This window comes from Micropterus dolomieu, linkage group LG04, assembly GCF_021292245.1.
Source record: "Micropterus dolomieu isolate WLL.071019.BEF.003 ecotype Adirondacks linkage group LG04, ASM2129224v1, whole genome shotgun sequence".
Lineage (NCBI taxonomy): Eukaryota > Metazoa > Chordata > Actinopteri > Centrarchiformes > Centrarchidae > Micropterus > Micropterus dolomieu.
This window is the reverse complement of record NC_060153.1, coordinates 24664949-24686112: the sequence shown is the minus strand read 5'-3', so window position 1 is coordinate 24686112 and position 21164 is coordinate 24664949. Positions and strand designations below refer to the sequence as shown.

Sequence of the window (21164 nt, the reverse complement as noted above, 5' to 3'; positions counted from 1 at the left end):
GTTTTCTTTTTTTTTTAAAAGTCTTTTATTCTTGTGCAGGTGGTTCAACAATTAATATATACGATTGGTGTCCTGTAAACATCAGTCGGTTACATATAACATGATCAAATGAGAATGAGTTGGTTTCGGGTGAGGGGATTTTTGAACATGTACAGTAAATCTTGACAAGGGAGGCGCGGGGGAATCAAAAAATAAGATATGAGTGCTGCTTAGTGCCCAATACTGAAATCTGGCTTGTTATTTTCTAGTTAAGCTTACCCGAAACCTTGTCTGACCTAAAACATTCTGATATTGCTGGGCTTTAGTAAAAGTAATCTAAACATATCTGGACACAAGAAAGGTGCAAATAATATAAAACGGTGACTTTAGAAAATGTTTAACAGCTAAATACTTGGTTGTTGGGGTACAAACAGCAGCACTGACTGGATGCAGACTAAGTATAGAAATATCTCTCTTCATATCCAGTCTGTTAAACCACTACAGTGCTGCTCTGAAACACTTAACAGCAGTCACAGGCAACAGGACGACAGTCACTGATAATAATTACAGAGCCATAGATTTACATGATGTCTCTGCTTTAAGTTGTAAGGTGACTTATGGTGGAGACCTGAGGCTTTGCTGGCAGGTCAGCGTAGTAATTAGAGGCACCTATTTTTGTGTACAAAACCTTGCATAACAAAGAATCATTCAGTGCAGTACAAAAGAGTGTAACTTTAAAAAACAAAAGGAACAGCACATCACACATCAGCAGGGCCACCAAAACATCTCCCCTAGTTGATATCAAGTCCTTCTGATTATTGTGTGTCAAGAAAAGGTGCTCTGAAACAAGAAGATAAATCAGTACACTATTGGAAATGGGAGAAAAGATATATTTTGAAGTGATATGGAAGAGCTAGATAGCATAACAGGCTTTGAAGTTACTCTCTGTTAAGTGGCGCGGCTTGCCCTCGTAGGTAATTCTGATATCTGATTATTGGACGTCCTCTACTCCATGGACTTGGTTCCATTGAAGTCGCTTTGGGAGTCGGCCTCCTCCTCTGAGGCATCCTCGACCACCCTTCGGCTTCCACCCATACGACGGGCTGTGCTGCCAAAGGAGGGCTCATTTCCACGCCTAAAATGCCACAAAGATGGACACCAGACAGAGATACAAACACAAACCCCCCCCCCCCGGCCCGGTGTGAGAGGAGTAGTCATGACAGTTTCCGAGCTGGTTTCGGTTTGATTGAAATCCACTTGGGTGAAATACAGAATGTACAGGTTGTGCTTTGGTTACAGAATAAAGCACGCTGGTTATCTTTGTAACTCATTTGACTCCCGGCTCAGGAGAATGAGTTTGGTTTACGGCAATTAAACCAAGCATTGAGAAAAATATGGCCACCATTTAGAAATTGGTGTAATGGAGAGGTCACTTGCTACCTAATATTTTTGTTTTTTCCTAAAGAAATCGGGGTGGCTGATGAGCCATATTTCTCTCAGTTAGGCTCAATGAAAGAAATGATAGCATTAAGAGTGTGCATGGGGGGATGAAAAGTTATGGTAAGTTAATAAGAAATGGTGATGGGGTAACTTTCAGGTGCAGAGGTACCTGCTGTGTTACTCCTTGGGTTCAGGGTTGCCTCTGGAATAGAGATGGACACGATTGTTTTCCTTGTGCTCAGTATGGCCACCAAACTAAATCTAGCTAAGATTAAAATAATCATGCGAAGATGAATGTAGTGAGAACTGTTTGTGTTGCTGTATTTTGTGTGACAAGATGTATAATAGGCATATTTCACACATACACAGATAGTGACTATTTACCATTTTGCTACCTTTCTTACCGCTGTATCTGTGTCCTGTTGTAGCGTCACAGAAGTAAAAAGGTGAACGAGTCAAGCGAAACAAACAAAACCTAGCTAAGACAGACTCTGGCACTTTGTCTCCTACCTGAGTTTGCTCTTGAGAGAGTTAACCTCGCGGCTCATGGCGTCATTGGCCTCGGTGGCTTCATCCAGCTCCCGCTGCAGCTTCCTGCGGGCGGCTGTAGCACGCTGAGACTCCTCCTCTGACTCCTCTAGCTGCCGCTTCAGCTGCTTCATGCGGGTATTTGACTTTTCTGCCTGGTGAGCGGAACAGAGGACATAATATGCAAGGTTAGTACTCCGTTGATAGGCCACCACAAACTAAAACCGTCCCTGTGCACTGACTGAACTCCACATATCCATCCACTCACAAATATTTATATATTTTTGAGCATAGGTGCATTAAGTGATTGGACCTGGTCTTTGTACTGCTCTGCCTGCTTCCTTTCGTCTTCCACCTGCATCATCAGGTCCTTGAGCTTCTTGTCCTTCTGGCGCATACTCTTCGCAGATGCCTGCTTCTCCCTGAGAAAGGACAAACGAGTTCCGAGAGCAATACAAGTATAACTGATGTAATTGTAGAAAACCAACACTATAATAATGGAATTGGAAAGCTCTGTTTAAAGGGAACCATAAATAATCAAGTTGATGCTACAGTCATTACTGAAACATGCAAATTCACTCCTTGTCATCTCATTTTTAGATGGGTGTGCCGAGTGTAATGACAAAACAATTTCTTCAGACATAATCTTTAACTCTTTCTCTGCCCCCGACCTGTTCTCCTGCTCCAGCTGCTCCTCCAGCTGTGCCACTTTGGCCTCCAAGGCGGTGATGGAGGACTTGAACTTGGACTTGACCTGGCTCTCCATCTCCTGGAGCTTGGCCTTCAGCTCCTTGTTCTGACGCTCCATCTGCTGCCGAGCGCTCTCGTTCTTCTGGGAGGTGGTGCGCTCCGTCTGCAGCTCATTGTTCAGCTGATCCACCTGTGGGAGGGAATGCACACATAGAGAGGGGTGAAGACTCTGCACTTTCGCAGCCCTTTCACCACTCAAGTGGCTGCCACTGTCTGGTCACCTGCTGCGTGCTCTTCCTCAGCCTGTCGTTGAGGATCTCCATGTTGCTCTGCTCTTCCTCCAGCTCCTCCTCTAGCTGGGAGATCTTAGCTTCCAGACGGCGTTTCTCATCTGCCAAGGCTGACCTGCATGCAAGGAGCATAAAAAACAAATCGTCTGTCTTCTACATTCATTTCACAGACAAAGTGACGGAGTGAAATCTCTACCCACTTTCCAGAGGAGTTGCTGGACAGCTCATCAGACAGCTCATCTCTTTCGGCCTCTGCCTGCTTCCGTGCTCTCTCAGCAGCAGCCAGGTCCTAGAAACATATTAGAAAAGAATCCTTGATCTTTGAATCCTGCTCTGAAACAAGTTTCCACCATGTGAGGTCGAGTCAAATGTGTTACCTCCTGTAGCTGCATGAGCTCAGCCTCCAGAGTCTTGGCCTTCTTCTCACTCTCCTTTGCGGTAGCCAACACCTCCTCTCTGGCAGCACGGGCGTCTTCCAACTCCCTCTGGAAGTCCTTCGTCTGGGCCTGGTGAGATGAAGAGAAATGGAAATAAATACAGCAATAGGGAGAGTGGTTAGACAAACAGCATCAGAATGTGATTTATTTACCAGGTATGTTTACAGCTTTACATGCTTAGGCCAGAGCTTTGATGTGATTGCTGATGCAGTGCTGCATGTAAACGTCACATTTATGAGTTTCCAGCACATAAACACCATTTAAAGTCACACAGTAAGTATCAGGTACCAGTGGTTAATAAAGAACACCAAAATTTCTGAGTTGTGACATTTTATGCAGGGCTAGAAAAGATGATAGAGTTACGAGGAGATCGGCTTTAATTCTAATGTTTTCATCTTTAATTAATGATCAGTTGGCTGTAGGTGCCCAATATTTCCAACCAGAGCATTTATATACCTGTTTAGTTGGAAGATGGTACTACAGACACTTTAAGTACAAGCTTCTAACATGCACTTAAAGGAAATGAGAAAAGCAAACACTGCATCTATAATCATTACAATCAAATCTATAATAAAACTGCAGTGTATAGACAAAAAAAGTCCACTTGCTGAACCTGCTGCTGCATTTCGTCCGTCCCTTCACTCTCACCTGTAGCTTACGGAGCTGTTTGATGGCCTCATCTCGTCCTTTACTGGCTGTCTCGATCTGTCCCTCCAGATCTTTCATGTCTGTCTCGAGCTTCTTCTTGGTGGCAGCTGCCAGGGCCCTCTGCTTACGTTCGTCCTCCAGCTCTGTCTCCAACTCACGAACCTGCAGTCAATATGCATCATTGCTTAGATTACTGACACAGCTGGTGTGCCATTCTCAGAAGGTGGGTCAGATCACATACATTCATTTGGTGGGTCTCCTTACCTGCTTGACAAGCTGTCTCTTCTTCTCCTCTCCCATCTCATCTCGTCCCTGGAGGTCCCTCTCAAACTGGGCTTTCAGGGCCTGCATGTTGACCTCCAGCCGCAGCTTGGCATCCTCAGCCGCCTGCAGCTCGTCCTCTAGCTCCTCCAGCTGGGTCTTCATCTCTTCCACCTGGGCCTCCAGGCCTCGTTTGGACTTCTCTAGCTCGTGGACCTGCCAACAAAGTTTTGCAAAATTGACTTCTATATTTAGGTTTAGATAGCATAAAGAAATTAAACCAGTCAAACGATGGACTCTCGGATTACAAATCTACTGTTCAGTCCAGCTATAACAGTCTCATGTATGACATGTTGAGTGATGTTTTGAATGAAACGATGTTCCAGCACTAACATTTTTTCCCACATCATCCTTGGAACTGATCAGGTCCTCCATCTCCATCTTTAGGGCCTTGTTGGCTCTCTCCAGCTCCTCTCTGGAATCCTGGGCCTCTTCCAGAGCTCTTGCTAGGGACAGAGCCTTGGTCTCCTTCTCTCTGGCCTCAGCTTCAGCGCGGTCTCTCTCCTCTGCATATTTACTGGAGATGCTCTTCTCCTCAGCCAGCATCTGAATACCAGTGATGACAGAAAACCACAAATAACATTTTAGAGTATAATGCCATAGTACTGGAACCAGTAGTGCAGCAGATTACTTTATTATGTAATCGTAATTAACTAATAAAAATAATTTTAAGATTTTAATGTGTAATTAATTAGTTATTTATTTTAAACGTATATAGAGAGTGAATTATTTTGGCAGGTATCCTAGTTTCACTAGTTTTCTGATTTAACTGACCTGGTCAAACTTCTTCTGCTTCTTTTCCAGGTTGGACACATTCTGTCTCTGGTTGTCCAGGTCCATCAGCGTGTCCTCAAGCTCCTGCTGCAGACGGTTTTTGGTCTTCTCCAACTTGTCATATGCAGAGGCCTTCTCCTCAAACTGGGTGTTTGCTGCCTCCAAATCTCTCTGCAGACGCTTCTTACCTTCTTCCAGCAACTCGATGTTTACTGTCATTTCCTCTAGCTTCTTCTTTGAATCTGACAACTGTGGACAGAAGACTTTGTTAAGGCACTATTTATAAAGAAAATAAATCTACTTTGAGGTTTGTTCATCCTCCAATGTCTATGCTAACTTCTTAAGACCTCACACTTGCATCTCTCCTCTTCTAAAATTAAATTTCCCTTTGACATCTTATTTTTTTTTTTTTCCATGCTATTTTCTGATTTCACCACCGACTTGTAAATTAGCCTGTAAATTAGCAACCCCTAGTTTAAACTCTGACCTGGATGTTGAGGGTGGACACGTGTCTCTCCACATTCCTCTTGGCCTCCATCTCCTCTTCAAGCTGCTCCTGCAAGCTATTCTTGTCATCTTCTGCTTGCCGCAGCTTTGTGGAGAACTGCAGTTTCTGACGTGTCTCCTCAGCCAGCAGTTCCTGTAGCAGCACATCAGGTCAAAGGGTCAATTCTGTAATTCTGACCTATTGTCAGCAAGCGTTATGTAGTAGATTTAACTGTCACAGAAAAGGGCTACTTGTGTGTAGATTGTATTGGGGTTACAACCCACACTGTTTCAGTTCTAAACATTCTGCTTAAAGTCCAGTTACCTGTGAGTCTTGGAGTTGGGAGGTAAGGCTGGTAACATCTTTGCTCAGTTTGATGTTCTTGCCCTCTGCTTCATTCAGTAAGTTTGTCACACTCTCCAGTTCAACCTGTATGAAGACAAAAATTTGGTTTCTGGGACGTTTTCAGCATATCAGTATGGTAGCTATTAAAATTGCACCTGTTAAATGTTTACAGTATTGATGCAGCTACTGATGGTCATTTACAGTGATCTTAGAGCAGCGCTCTCCCAGCTCGGTCTTCTGCTTCTCGCTGTCGTTGAAGCGTGATTGCAGATCTGCCACCTGGCCTTCCAACTTCTTCCTCTTGTGCTCCCCGTCTTGTTTGGCCTGGGTGAGTGAGCGCACCTCTATGACTAAATCTGATGTGTCTTTCTCCAGAGCTTGTTTAGCCTTCTCCAGGTTTGACTTCACCTGAGGAGAAGAGAGAAAATACAACATCAACATCCTGTGTATTAGAATGCCTTTCAGAGACAGTAGCAATGTTATTAAACAAGCTACATGACAGCTGAGTATTTGTACTCTATGAAATAATGCAAGCCTACTCGTTTGGACTGCTCCAGCTGCTCTGTGAGCTCCTCTGTAATCTGGGTGTGTTTCTGTCTCATCTCCTGTATCTGGGCCTCATGGGTCCGGTTCTCGTCCTCGATGGCTCTCTTCAGCAGATTCACCTCCTGCTCACGTTTGGCCCTAGTTGGATTGATCATGCAGATGTTTGTGTAAATATGTGGAAGGGAATAAGGGCACATTTCTGTTTCTTGGTTTAGTGCAATGTTAATCATCTCTTTAATATTTGTTTTCTTAAAAAATAATTTATTTATTTATCCATAAATCCTTAATACGTAATAACTTTATAAAATCCCTTTGACTACATATTCGATATGTCAGTATTCTATGACCAACCTTAGTTCCTGCTGTGTGGCAGTGGTGTCCAAGGTGTCCTCTAGCTCAGACTTGAGGGCCTCCAGCTCCTCCCCGAGGTCGCGTTTTATCTTCTCTGCCTTGTTCCTGGCCGCCCGCTCAGAGTCGAGGTCCTCTTGCAGGTCGGAGATGTGTCCCTCCAGCTCCCTGATCTTCTTCAGTGCATTGTTCTTCTGAGCTGTCTCATCTTCTAACCTAAGAGGAAGAGGCGTGCATTGAGGAGGATATTTGTTAGCATGATAGGAATGGCATCCAATAAGTTAATGCGGTACACAGGAGGTCTTGCTCTGCCTCAGCTATACTGAAGATGAATTTGTAGATTAAATCTGTAAATGGGTACTATTTTTGTAATTCTCAGGACTTTACCTGGCCAAGGCGTTCTGTAACTCCTCCTCCTTCTTTGCGAGCTGGGCTTTGAGGTCAGCGATCTGGGCCTGCAGGTCAGCTATCTGCTCTTGAAGGTCATTCGACTCTGCTTCCAACTTTCGCTTAGCCTTATCCAGCTCCTGTCGACCCTTCTCTTCCTTTTTCAAGCGGACTGTAAGTACAGCAGAGAGATAACAATTAGCATGAGTGTTTTTAAAAACTATTTACTCATATGCTCAGCAATGGCTTTGAGGGTGTTAATGCATGACAGCCCATAGCAGATTGTTACCCTCTAGTTCAGAGATCATAGACTCATGTTTATTTTTGAGCTTGGTGAGGTTCTTTGACTTTTCTTCTTCCTCTGCAAGGTTGCTACTGAAGTCTGCGATCCTCTCCTCCATCAGCTTCCTCTCCTACAAAACACCAAACAGGTAATCTATTTTCACAAATCAACTTTTTTCTTCTTTCGATACAGTAACTCTCTTAAAAATGACTGACCAATATAAGGGCCTCTCTGATAAATACCATTTTTCCATACTTACCTTTAGCAGCTTGTTGTTGTGGTCCTCCATCACAAGGATGTCGTCTTCAAGCTTTTTGATCTTCCCCTCACAGGTAACCTTCTCCAGCTGCAGCTTTTGGCGGGCATCTTCCTCCTCCTCCAAATGTTCTTCCAATTCCTACATGAAGAATACTGTAGCTTCAGATTGTGCTGCTATTTCGTAAATGAGTATCAGAGCGTACATAACTGAGCGTGGAAATGAGCGAGGTGAACCTCCTTATGTAACATACAGCAACAAGAAACATTAACCAATGAACAAGAAACAGACCTGCATCTGCTGTTGCATCTTCTTCTTATCCACTAAGAGCGCCTGAGCACGTTCTTCTTCTTCATCCAGTCTCGCCTCCATCTCATGGAGGATTTCCTCCAACTCCTGCTTTTTAGCCGCCAGACGAACCCTCATCTCTTCAGCCTCAGCATACAGCTCTGTCTCTGCTTGAAGCTGCTCCTGCAGTGCGTTCCTCTCCTCCAAAACCTGTAGCCAGACGGACAAGAAGCTGTCTTTAGATTACTGGTAGATCTGTAATTGGCTTGTGTCACATGTACTAAATAACCACATAAAAAGGACATAAATGGGAACTTCAAAGCAGTTTTAAATGGCTATGACATCAAGTGAAAGCAAAAGAAAGTCATTCAAGTAGTCCTTTTACCGAAGTGTGTTTCAATGTGATCTCCTTCAGTTCAGATTCAAACTTTAGAGCAACATCTTTGGCTTTCTGCAGCTCTTCCTCCTTCAGAGTCATTTCCTCCTCCTGTCGGGTCACTTGCAGCAGAGGCTTGACCTTTGGTTCAGAAGGATGAGCAACATCACATTTTTAAAAATGGGTAAAGACAATGTAAGGCTGAGTTTGAAATTGTTATAATACATAGAGAATTCATTGTATGACTACATTAACAAAATTAGAAAAACCTAAAATACAAGGTTGCACTGTGATTTTGTTGCATTACTATGCAGAATGATTAGCTGACCTTTGTGAAGAGCCTCCACCACTGCCAGTTCCTTAGTTTGAGGTAGGCAGCACAGTTCCTCTGGATCACTTTCATGGCTGTGAGTTGCTGTTGCCTCTTAGCAAATGCCCTTTAAAAATACAACAGTGAAACCAATATATCATATATAATACAAAGAAACCTGTCCTACTTTTTAATTCATAGCCATTACATTTAAGTACTAAAAAGTTATGAATGCCAAGTCAAATAAAAGGAGCCAAAATACTGTCTAAAAGACATATTAATAGATATACTGAACTTGTGAACAGTGTAACACAGTTAGTACAATTTATTAGAGGGTAAAGTGTGTGAGGTTACGCTTGTATATTCATACTTTCTTGCCAAGAAGCCTCTTGCCTGAGCCTGGAAAGCGATGATGACCACAGTGATCTTCAGATCTCTCTCCTCCTCTAGCTGAGCCAGCACTCCTGTGCGGAAGAAGATCTTACTCTGTCCGATCCTGTACAGGTTGGGGTCTAAGTCCAGATGCTTGATCTGCACAGACAGGAGATCGGTGAAAAAAAGGAGGCTCACACAGGGTGTAAACATTTCAATTATTGTGGATGGGAATTTTAAACGAATGTGTTTACCATGAGGCAGCAGGCTTGTTTGCCATCCATGAAACCTTTAGGGATAGCACTAGCAGCCAGGATCTCATAACTAAGAGACAGGAAAGGGACAGACAGATGTCACGCTTAGTATGGTGATACATGATTACAGAAATATTATAAACTCTAGTAGCACTTTAGTGACTAAGCACTAAATTAGTGAGTCTTCACATATCCCACTCACCGCTGGCGAAACTCCTGAAAGACGATTCTGTTAGGAAATCCTTGTCGGCAGATTCTTATCCCCTCCAACACACCATTACACCGCAGCTGTTCCAGGACCAGGTGAGCATCCAGCTTCCCTGCCTGAGGAGAAGGAGGATTTAATTGTATTACACTGTTTTTTATGAAGGAAATACACATATATCACTCAGTACGTAAAAGTTACAGCACTATGTGGATATTTGTTTTTATATTATATAATTTATCTTATGTCTTTAGGAATACATACTGTTGATGTATAAGAAAAGCATTAACGTATCTGGACCAAATGGCAAGAAAAGAAAGTGCTGCATTTTATTTCATTCAAAACATACATCTGTATCTGATGTATGAGGGAGCTACAGTCCAGACAGATCACCAGTCTACCACAGAGGCCAACACATTTAGACTGTGACAGCAGCCCTCCTCTAAAACAATATGTCTGATCCAATATGTTATTTTATCACCAAAGATACTGACTTTTTTTCACAATGTCTTGTTAAAATAGTCTGCATCTTGGAATGAACTTTGCCTGAAGAGGCACTTTTGTTAATGACTCTGCACTTTTCTATACCCTCTTCTCGTGGTTGGGGATGATGCATCTGACGAAGTTGGGCTGGGTGTTGTGCAGTGTGGTCATAAGTTTGGCCAGAGACTCCTTGTAGAGCTGTCCCACTGTGCGGAACATTCCCTTCTTGGTCTTTGAGGCGCTTGGCATGGAGCTGTCTGTCATCTTGGCTATTGTGTCAAGACCCACCACCCTGTCCGCTGAGATAGATAACACCATCACTTTTATTTATGGGAAAAACAGTGTGATCACTCATATTAATATGGTGTGCTGGATCTAATGTGTTTAGTTCCTATTGTAAATTTAAAGCCCCCATGTGTACAATGTTCCCATGAAAATAAAAGCTACAGTAGAATGTTTTAAATTAATTTGATCCCAAAATGTTGAAAAATGAGAGTATATAGATGGAAATCATTTTCACTGTTAAATACTATTAATTTATTTAGTTATCTAAAATCCAAATGTATAAGTATCATTGCACTTAAGTCCTTAATATATTCATTTAATATGTTAACATGTTTCCTTTGCAAGTCGACAGTATGCATTGAAAAGTATATTCAAATTGATTGTCCTTGACAAATCCTTTATGTATAAATGTGACCCATTGTTGTAACGTCTCACTATCTTTCCAGAGGTCCTGAACAAACTGGCTGGAGGAGTTGCTGAGAAGCGCTGTTACGTTGTCATTTAGAGGGTCCATGTTCTTTGTCAACCAAGATGTGGCGTTATAGTCCACCTACAAACAAATCAACATCAATGTTAGTTAAGCATCACTGAAGCATTAAAATTTAAAATTGCAATTAAAACAAATCACAGCAATGTTTGTCATGTTACCCAAATTATAGCTCAAAATGAAATTTTAGGAATTTTCTGTCCTCAACAGCCATATGATGTTTTCATCATATTATACGCCTTCCCTCATACTCACTTTTCCAGCATAATGAAGAATAGAAAACTCTGTCTTGTCTTTGAGCTGTTTAGGTTTAGCGAATTTCACATGGTTCCCTTGTGTGTTCATGAGTTTCTCCACAAAGGAGACATCTGTGGCTTTGGGGAACCAGCACTCTTCATCCAGCAGGGCCAGGATACCTGGGGGGTTGTTCTGCAGAGAATATGCAGTCATTACTAAGTTTGACCAAAATTCAAATTAATACACACCATACTAAACAACAAAATATAAGCGCAGGAGAATTTACCTGGCTTAACCTATGAATGAAGTGGAATGAAATGATATTGTCCTTTTATTGGCCACTCACCGGTCTCTCGATGAGCTCAATGCAGGGCTGCAGGTCCAGGCCGAAGTCAATAAAGTTCCACTCTATGCCCTCCCTCTGGTACTCCTCCTGCTCCAGGATGAACATGGTGTGGTTGAAGAGCTGCTGCAGCTTCTCATTGGTGTAGTTGATGCACAGCTGCTCAAAGGAGTTGTCCTGCAACAACCAAAATGCATTATAGCATGAATGCCTGTGTGTGCCTTGTGTTTAATAAGCTACACAACAATCAGATCAACATATCCACACCTCAAAGATCTCAAAACCAGCAATGTCGAGGATTCCCAGGAAGGAGGCTCCCTGGCGTTTGGTCTTGTCCAGGGCCTTGTTGACTCGGCCAAGGATCCAACGGAACAGTCGCTCAAACACAGCTTTAGCCAGGGCTTCAATAGCAAAGTCAGCCTAACAAATAAACACACGCACAGAAAAATATTATCTGAGTGATGAAGTTGATTTAAACTCAGATGACAAGTGTTCATTAAATGCAGTATTTGTTTTATTGGATTGTATTATGGTTTCACACAGTGCACTCCCTATAGTACCTGCTCTTTGGTCTGTGCCTTCTGTACCACCTCTCTGCCCACTTTGATTCGAGGGGTGAGGATGGCTCGGGTAAAGTCTGTCACATTGATGCCCTGCAGGTGACACACTTTCTGGGCCGCTAGAGAGAGAAGTAGAAATATCTTGTTACACTTAACTTTTTTTTTTTTTTTACATCTATAGTTTGTTTCACTGTAGTTAACATAAGTGAATGTCAGATTGTAGTTTGTGAAACTGGTCAAAGTTGACAAGCACATGGTAACAAGTTTCCAATAGTGAGAAGTTGTGGTGTCTAACCAGTGTTATCCGGCATTGTGGCCTGCTCCTGGTTCCTCTCTTTCTTGAACTCAATGTTTCCCAGCTGCATGACAGTGGAGCACACCTTCAGGATATCTAAGACACAGGGACATGACAGAATCAAAGAAATACCGCAACCTTACTTAATCCCACTCCAAGCAGCCTATCCCACTGAGTTATCACTGGTACCGATTCTCTCCTCATCGGTGAGGCCCATGATCCTCATGGCCTCCATGGTCTCTTCATACATCTCATCGTCTTGCTGGCCGGGGATCTGAACATGGCCCGAGCTCAGGAACCGGTAATTACTGAAAGGCTCCAGAAGAAGCTCCTCTGAAAATATAACACACAACATTAAACAGATTGTTACTTATTATGTTAGTTAGCTGTTGTGAATCTGTTGCTGCCATAGAATACCAATATTGGTGAGCAATGCACAGAGCACTTTAACTTAATTAACATGGTTTAACATCAGTAGCATTACATAAAGCTCTATGAGTTGTGTGAAATCTACAACCTTGTGACCTTAAAAATACTTTTTAAACAAATGGCAATCTGACACCTTCACATGACAGTGATGTGTCAGTTAGTCTGCAGCAACTGTTTAGCAGGATGTAATATTACTGACATTATGGAGGAGAGAAAAGCAGTATATTTTAACTCACCACGCAGTTTGTCCTTGGCACCGGCAATCATATAATAGAAGATGTGAAAAGCTCTTTCTGTCTTTGCTTGTCTGATACAGCGAGACTTCTCCAGCAGGTCTGAGAGTTTCAGCTGTTAAAGAATACATCCAAACTCTGCTCTGAACAGTGGTTTAACATTTAAACCACTGTTCAGCCCCATATGAAAGTCCAAGTTCAATGCCACTTTTGTCTAAACTGGTTTTGTGGTTTCTATTATGTTAATAAGTAAAAACAAATAAATAACAATAATAATCTACAGGTGTCACTTCATAATACAATTTATAAATTATGTATCTAAAAACACACATTGGATTACAAGTAATACGGAATTGATACTTAAGTGATATCCACCTTCTTTAAGGCCTTTGAATTTCCATAATTAGTTTGCCTTTTAGCCCTTATCAAAAGCTGTTTTTCCAGAGTGAGAAAAACCCATACAGAGAGGATACAAGTCTCAATATTGGCTCCAACAATGTAGCCGGTCACATCAAAGTTGATACGGATGAATTTACCCTGTGAGAGAGATAAGGAAAGAAAATGTTCCACGGTGAAATGGTGTAATTAAAAGAAAACATGCAGAACATATAAATGATAAAAAAATTGTCTGGTACTCTGAATAAAAAAGCATTGATGCAGCAAGTCCTAAAGAATCATATCATCAACTTTAAAAACAAAACTACTTCTGTAGCAAACTCACAAATCGGGAGGAGTTGTCATTTTTGATGGTCTTTGCATTTCCAAAGGCCTCCAGGATGGGATTGGCCTGCAGGAGCTGCTTCTCCAGCTCCCCCTAGAGACAAGAGTGAAACACAGGAACATTACTGTAATACACTGATTGGTGGCTGGAGGCGGAGTGCAGTAGGTGGTGACTGGTGGGATGAAGTGGTTCAGGGTGGATATGGGTTGGGGGAAGTTTATCAGAAAATTATCACTGATACAGCTATAACTAGCTGTAAGATGACTATCATTCCTTACTAATCTTGTTTGACTTTCTTCAGTATATTACATAAAATACCACAGACACATGACCTGTTGACTTCTCCCTCAGTTTTGAGAGAATTTTTTGAAATGAGGAGAAGGTGGTGTTGGCGATATGGAAACAGAGAGGGAAACGGGAGAGTGAGGTTATGTTCGGTCAGATGAGGCATCCGAATAATGTTACATTACAAAACCATTGATGAATCCAGATAAACTCTTTGTATTCAATGCGTCGGCAAATTAACAATTCACAAACAGCTGCGATTTGCTTCCAGCGTGACTGCAGGGCCTACAGACTGGTGGGCGGAGCTGGGTGATGGTTAGTAAATGGGGCAGACACCCCGTCATACTGCATCGAGCTAATCCACCTGATCAAAGGGGTCTTTCTCAGCCTCGCATCAAGGTCAGGTGCAGAGGATCTCTACCTTAAATACTCTCTCGCTTGAAAACACTCCCTTCAACTCCCCTGTAAACGAGCTAAAGCCATGAAGCGGAGAAGGGCGCGCCTTGCGTTTATATTGTGATAAAAATGGAGCGATGGTGAGATGAGAACAATGTTCAGACATTTGCTAACCTTGTATGTATTCAGCAAGGCAGTAATTTGACAAAAATCTATTACAGTCATCACAAGTCAATCTTTTTTAAATGTTTAAGTCAAAAAAGGAAAGATACAGACCAGCTGAAGAGGTGCAGTTCAGAGCTGGCAGAGCAGAGAGGAGGATCTTGTCCATTTAAGTTGCTGAGATAAAGACAGGAGAGAAAAGTAGAAGAGCAATAGAGCACAGCAAAATGGCAAGAAAATTGACAGCTAATGGGAAGGATTGTTCTTAAGATATAGTTTAAATAAAAGACTTAAGCAGATAGCTGAGGAGCAGTTGGCTGAGTAAAATAGTGCCTGAGGAAGAGAGAAAGTGAGAGCAGAGAAAATAGATTGACCAAATGCTACTTCTGTTCAAGGGAGGTCCATGGGAGCCTCCAGGGCCTACTGAGGGCAGCATACTGTACAGCATTCGCTCTGAGGCAAAGACGGTGGCATTGACCTACATCAATGCCACAAACCATCAACATCTAGTCAGGAGCCGGGATGCCATCTTACTCAGGCGCGATCCTGTCTGAAGCGAGGTCTTACAGAGGATGACTGACCTCATTGTAGCTCAATCAGGTTGTTGACAAGTCAATATAATCTCATGAGATGGGTGCTTTTAGAAACTCCACGTGATCCAGTAAACGCTACAGGACAAGACAGCCAGCGCCGCACCTCAGGGCAAATGGCAGGTGGAAGGATGAGGAGGAGGAGGAGAGAGAGGGGGGGGAGGGGGTCTGTGTTTGATAGATAAGAACAGGAGATGGGCATGCTCACACTGTGCTCTTTGATCTGTGAGAGACCCTTTCACTGCCAGGGAGGGTCCGATCTCATCTCCGCTGGCAGTGAGAGGGTGTTCAGAAGATGACACAAAACTCAACATGATAAACCAGTTCAGGAGTATGCAACACTGGACGTCCTTCACTGAACATACGAGTGACTGCGAGTCAGTACTGATGGTCATGCAGTCTAATCCAGCTCTTGTTGGGTAAGACACAGAAATGACGAATGTTAGGGTAAACACCTTCTAACTCATGATCACTCAGATTTGGGATCTTGACCCTTGGTGTAAGAAAAAAGATTACAAAAATTTTGGGGGGTAATTCAGTGACACTTTCTTCATGCACTATTTCTAACCTAAGGAAGGAACACACATGAACACCACACACAAAAACACACTCCAGGCATCCCCCTTTACTCACGTAGGCAAACTGTGATCCTGATTGTTGCTATTTGGAGGAAATGGCGATATACAGGATTAAACTGGGCAGTTTCCTACACATTTTGAAGACTGAGGGAACTGGCTGACAGATCCTAACTTTTTATACAGCCTAATCTCTTCACACAGATACTTACAGCACTGCTGTCCTTCTTGCCTTTATGTGAGGAGGCCACAACAGCCAGATACTGGATGACCTTCTTGGTGTTCTCCGTCTTCCCAGCACCGGACTCTCCACTGGCGAGGAAGAAGTGAGAAGGGGATTAAACGATGCGGAGGGGAGATCGTGGAAGGGAATGAGAGAGAACAAGAAGATAAGCAGCACTGACAGGTACTCTGTTCACAGTTCAATAACCCAGTTTAATTGAATGGAAATTAAGCGCAGCAGAGATAACTGCACCAACGTCCCACACAAAGCATAATGTTATTGTTCAGTCTGTCTAACACTCACTGATCCCTGTATGCCCACATCATTTTAGCAACTATCAGGTGCATACTCCATACCTTCTTAGGGAAAAATGTGATTTAAACATTTTAAAAAACAGCAAGCATGGCTTTTTTTCCTTCATATTTCTGCTATTTGATAATAGTGTAGAGATAGACAGGAAACATAGGGAAAAAGGTCGTTGTATGACATGCAAGAAAGGGTGTATGCATCTTAACCATCAGATTGGAGCCAGGTTTCCCCTAAGTCTTCACACATTTCCAGCATTTATCCTAAGTTTAGCTAACAGACCGGCCGAAGGCCGAAGCTACCTAACTCTCTGTAAGAAAGCCAATAAATGTATCAAACAAATGTTGATTTATTTGTTGAAATAAATGGCTGCCTGTAAGTAGCACAGAACTAATGGCCTGACACTTCATTACCAAAAATACAGTGTGTACAGTATGTAAGAAACCTCATACTATATTTACAAGGTTATTAGGTGTTAATATGATCGATTCCCTTAAACTATCCTTTAAAAGATATGCATCTCAAACTTTTTCAAACATAAGCAAGAATACATTCCACTTCCAGGAAATGATCTTGGATGAAAGACAAAGTTGAACAATACCAGAGCCATCAGCCAGCAGTCCAGCACACAGACACATCCTCACACATGGGTCCATAAAAGGCATGGGATGCTCCTTGTGTTAGGGCTTGGCAGCCCTGAGTGGAATCTAATCACTCTGTCCTGTTCAGGTTTGGAAAGGACATATGACATCCAGGCTCCTAATGTAGGGAACTGTTAGTGCACAAAAAATTCTGATGGGAGTTTTTCCTCCAGATGGTCTATCTCTCTGTCTCACGTCCTGCTTACCATCAATGCAGGTTTCCTAATGATCATACAATGATTTAAAAGCATGAGATATGGATATGTGTTATTATGTTTAATTATGACTTTTTGAAATGTTTCCTTTTTCCCTTTAAAATATTGAATATTATACGACTTCTCTGCTAAAAAAACAACTATGACTCTTGTGCAACCTGTGATGGGATCTCAGGAGGCAATACTTGATAATTACATTTTATAAAGTTACACATGAGGTTTAAAACACTTATCCTCTCGGTCTTCTGAGGAAAATCCCTACAGTATAGAGAGCTACATTAAGGGGATTCCCCCATTAATTCGTATGATGCATTCGAGCCCTCAGCAGGGTCAGAAAAGGTTGTGAATCTGCACTCTTAAGCCACATCCTGCCACTTTATGGCCATGATGTCCAGTCCACACACACACACACACACACACACACACACACACACACACACACACACACACACACACACACACACACACACACACACACACTCAATGAATATTAGACCAAGGAAACTTGTGACCCTGCTGAGATGAAATGTCAACATCTCAAAAAATGGATGTAGTTGGCTCCCAGCTATTTCCCATGGCAAATTAGTGCTACTGTGTGGAGGAATTTGAGGAATATAGTCACTGCTAGAATCACCGGAATACACTCAGTGACCACAAATACTGCAGAAACCCCTGTAAAAGCTAAAGCAGTCCAGTAGAACAGCTCTGCAATGTATGCTACATTTACACTCTATTAGAGCATTGTCACTTCAATTATTTATATATTATTATTATTATATTTATATACATTTATATATTATATAATTTTTTTGGAGTTTGTACAAGAAAGCTAAATTATGGATATTCCCTTAAAACTTTCATAACGTCTTTATGAAACACTGTCCTGCTCTCTGAGTGTAAATTAAAAGTTTGAAAGTATATTTTTAGTAGTTATTAAATTTTGGTATGTGTGAGGCCAATCTACGCCCTCATTCTATATGTCTTGTTTTGTTGTTGTTGTTTGCAAGTAGACTCATTGACTCAGAAAACTAATAAAGCTAGGTTTAAAGAGAGAGTAGTGACCTTTTCAAATGATGACAACAATTCTGGAGATGGCAGAAATCCCTACTCTGCCCTACTCATCATTTTGTCATAATTCCCCACCTACAATGTACCATAGTGACAGGATATTGCTACCAAGTATACTACCATGTATTTCTGATTGTCTTAATCTGGTTAGATCTGACCAGATTAATCTATAGTTACACAAGTCTTCCATGACAACTTATAAACAAATATTTCTAAACTTCATGCTATAGAGATGAAAGGCCCCTATGAGGGATTTCTGTAAAAACAATACTACCAAAGAACACAGAGTGCAGTTAAACACATGTGCTTACACACAAGCAGGAGGAGAGTGACATACATGACATTCCATGTATCGCACCAGAAACATTTCTACCATATATGGCTCCAGAGGCCTGCTCAGGCTGAGACCAGCTGTAGCTCAAAGTAAAACCTGTGAGTGAGGACCTGGCTAATGTTCCACAGAGAGGCAGAGTTTGCATTTCAGCTCTACCGTATCATATCACTTCCAGTTTATTTCTTTAAGCAGTTTTAAATAATGCTTCGTGTACGTTTTTACACGTTAGCATCCAACAGTCATCTTCATGTTCACAACTGTATGCTTGTACACCGTAAATAAAATCAAACTTTTCCAAAGTTTCCCCTGATAAAGAAAGCTTGATAGTTGAGGAAATGGTCTAATGTGAGCTGGCATCAGTACTGTCAATTTAGAGCAGAAAGAGCCTTGAGGGGGAAGAACTAATGGGACCACTGGATGCTGAGCAAAGGTGCTGGAAACCCAGTCGAAGCCTCTTAGTGATCACAGTTAGGGTTTAAGCGCTTTTATGGATCTAAAAGCTTGCGATAGAATAATTCCCTAGAACAAATGTAGGCTACACACTGCAACATCTAATTCAGATGATCACTGGATTGATTCTGATATATTAACAGAATCCTCTATGCAGAGCATAGCTTTCTTTTGATTGAAATTTGCCTGTTTCTTTTTTACATTAGCATTGGTTGCTATTTGTTTTAAAGTGATGCCAAATGGTATTCATTATATAGAATATCACGATGAAACTAATCTTGGCTTTCACTCAGCACTTGTTATTTATTCAGGAGCAAATATGGGTAGATAAACAGTCCTGTTGGACTTTAAGTGTGACGCAGAGGTCTACCTCTATATACATACAGGCTTACCCTACTTCATTCAAAAGGCTACGTCAGTGTTATTGCCAGAATAATTGTTTAGGTTGTAAAATATTATTATTGTTCATAGATGCTTTAGGAATAATCATATTGTTACTGGGTGCCTGTGATGTTGGAGAAGGCAGATCATATGAAGCACCCTTTATATCAAAGCAACATGATTGGTTGGCTACATGTCCATCTCAAGAGACAGGAAACAATAGTAGGCTAGGCAGCCAGCAATTGTGATATTTTTAAAGTGATTTTATAAATATCTTAATGTAGATTAATGACTGTAGTGAACTTAGTGGAAGAAGAACACATTACACCATATTTCAATTTAGGGTGCACAATGATACGTTGATGTTTTATTTTTGCTACTCATATTTGGTCTGTCTCTGCTTGTTTGATTTAGTGCATAAAAGATCACCCTCTTCGAAATTATCCTCCTGATTACGTAAGCATGCAGTACATTTTTAGTGGAAACGAACAGAGATAAACATACAACACAAGCCGGTGGGATGTGGAGTATGTGAGAGTGGAAAATGAGTTTGTAGAGAACAACCTAAGTTGCAATGGTTCCCAGAAAAAGAAAAAGAAAATATTTGAATTGAATGACCTGGGCATACATATAACTTTTATACAAAATGCAAAGCCTATGAGGCCACTAAAACAGAAAAGGACAATGTATTAAATGGTTAATAAATAAAAAGTCAAGTTCAGGACACAAAGATTAGGCCAGACAAATGAAGGTCGTTTGTCCCTGGATGTCTGATGCCCCAGTCAAAGTTCTCAATAATTAGTTTTAAAAAATAAACAAACAAACTGGAGCCCAAACATTTGGAAATCTAATCTAGGTCTCCCATCAGGATACAGCGCACACTTCCTGACCGAGGGTCTGAGAAGAGAGGGAGGCCACAGCCCTCTGGGACCGATATACGCATTAACGCTCACCCAATTTGACTCCATTTAAATAAAACACAATCCACTGAATACAACAGAATTTAACAAACTAAAGCCTTCCACATCCAATCAGGAACATCCTTAAAAATACTGCGTTTAAGGTTTATTATGAATGATTTCTTGCTGGCTGAGGCTGGGTGCTGAAAGACCAGAGAGGTATCTCAACCCTGTGTTTACATGAGCATTATGTAACTGTTCTTCCACACATACACACAGATATACACAGCAGACCTCTTACTAGCATTAAGGTGACAGGTGAGGAGGTGACAGATTTTTACTTACGTGCAGAGAATGGACTGGTCCTCACGATCTATAAAAATAAAGGAAGTTTACAGTGTTAGTCAAATTTTATGACTCATTCACAAACATAAAGTATGATATAAAGTATATGATTGTCCGGATCACTCATAAAGTCATAAGAATTATGTGGTAAACAAAGGAATCTGCAATAACCCAAGTACAAATATATAATTGTTTTTGTTTGCCCTGAGGTTATACTGTATGTACAGTCATGCACAATAGCTCAGTAGACTACCGTACATACCACATGTGAAACCATAAGCCTTTCTCCAGGAATAGAGATCAATCTAGCGTTAAACTTAAGACACCAGCTGGGACTCAGTTCAAGGCTTAGAGGAGGTTGTATGATTTGCGGAGGCTCCCTTGTGCCTAAAGAAACATGTAACTCACACAAATACTTAGATTTTAACCATGAAAATCAACTCTGAATGTGCTGAGCAATGAGTCATTATACTCTACTCTAGTCTCCAAAAATACTCCTGGGAGAACATGGTGAGTCCTTGTAAGGTTATTTTAGAAATGTATCCTTCAATACAAACCGCACCTGGGGAAGTACAGGGGGTGCTGTTGTTTTTGACACAAAACCTCTTAGCAAATGACACTTTGGTGCTCTACTGCAAAAATGATGCAATGTGGAAA

General features: G+C 41.6%; 1 protein-coding gene across 3 annotated transcripts in view; it reads right to left on the bottom strand.

Moving 5' to 3' along the window:
* Position 1: 1 nt before the first annotated feature.
* The window catches only part of myh11a (myosin, heavy chain 11a, smooth muscle), a 28931-nt gene continuing 7768 nt past the window's right edge, over positions 2-21164 (bottom strand). Inside the window, exons 4-43 of one of the 3 annotated variants that reach the window (XM_046046624.1) lie at positions 20508-20535; positions 15858-15957; positions 15704-15730; positions 13638-13730; positions 13390-13453; positions 12920-13018; positions 12444-12587; positions 12255-12350; positions 11960-12078; positions 11667-11819; positions 11403-11576; positions 11075-11248; positions 10768-10882; positions 10153-10346; positions 9562-9683; positions 9360-9429; positions 9104-9264; positions 8752-8860; positions 8433-8564; positions 8051-8257; positions 7763-7900; positions 7510-7633; positions 7221-7392; positions 6837-7049; positions 6479-6623; positions 6141-6347; positions 5919-6023; positions 5595-5747; positions 5108-5356; positions 4667-4879; positions 4277-4489; positions 4013-4174; positions 3305-3433; positions 3128-3216; positions 2919-3042; positions 2619-2827; positions 2261-2369; positions 1930-2102; positions 1589-1621; positions 978-1114 (exon numbers count right to left, since the gene is read on the bottom strand). In XM_046046624.1, the coding sequence (XP_045902580.1) occupies positions 1597-1621; positions 1930-2102; positions 2261-2369; positions 2619-2827; positions 2919-3042; positions 3128-3216; positions 3305-3433; positions 4013-4174; positions 4277-4489; positions 4667-4879; positions 5108-5356; positions 5595-5747; positions 5919-6023; positions 6141-6347; positions 6479-6623; positions 6837-7049; positions 7221-7392; positions 7510-7633; positions 7763-7900; positions 8051-8257; positions 8433-8564; positions 8752-8860; positions 9104-9264; positions 9360-9429; positions 9562-9683; positions 10153-10346; positions 10768-10882; positions 11075-11248; positions 11403-11576; positions 11667-11819; positions 11960-12078; positions 12255-12350; positions 12444-12587; positions 12920-13018; positions 13390-13453; positions 13638-13730; positions 15704-15730; positions 15858-15957; positions 20508-20535 (5333 nt within the window). In that variant the 3' untranslated portion in view covers positions 978-1114; positions 1589-1596. Of the gene's footprint in view, positions 1115-1588; positions 1622-1929; positions 2103-2260; positions 2370-2618; positions 2828-2918; positions 3043-3127; positions 3217-3304; positions 3434-4012; positions 4175-4276; positions 4490-4666; positions 4880-5107; positions 5357-5594; positions 5748-5918; positions 6024-6140; positions 6348-6478; positions 6624-6836; positions 7050-7220; positions 7393-7509; positions 7634-7762; positions 7901-8050; positions 8258-8432; positions 8565-8751; positions 8861-9103; positions 9265-9359; positions 9430-9561; positions 9684-10152; positions 10347-10767; positions 10883-11074; positions 11249-11402; positions 11577-11666; positions 11820-11959; positions 12079-12254; positions 12351-12443; positions 12588-12919; positions 13019-13389; positions 13454-13637; positions 13731-15703; positions 15731-15857; positions 15958-20507; positions 20536-21164 lie in introns of all 3 variants that reach the window. The other 2 variants (XM_046046622.1, XM_046046623.1) reach the window with 2 other exon arrangements.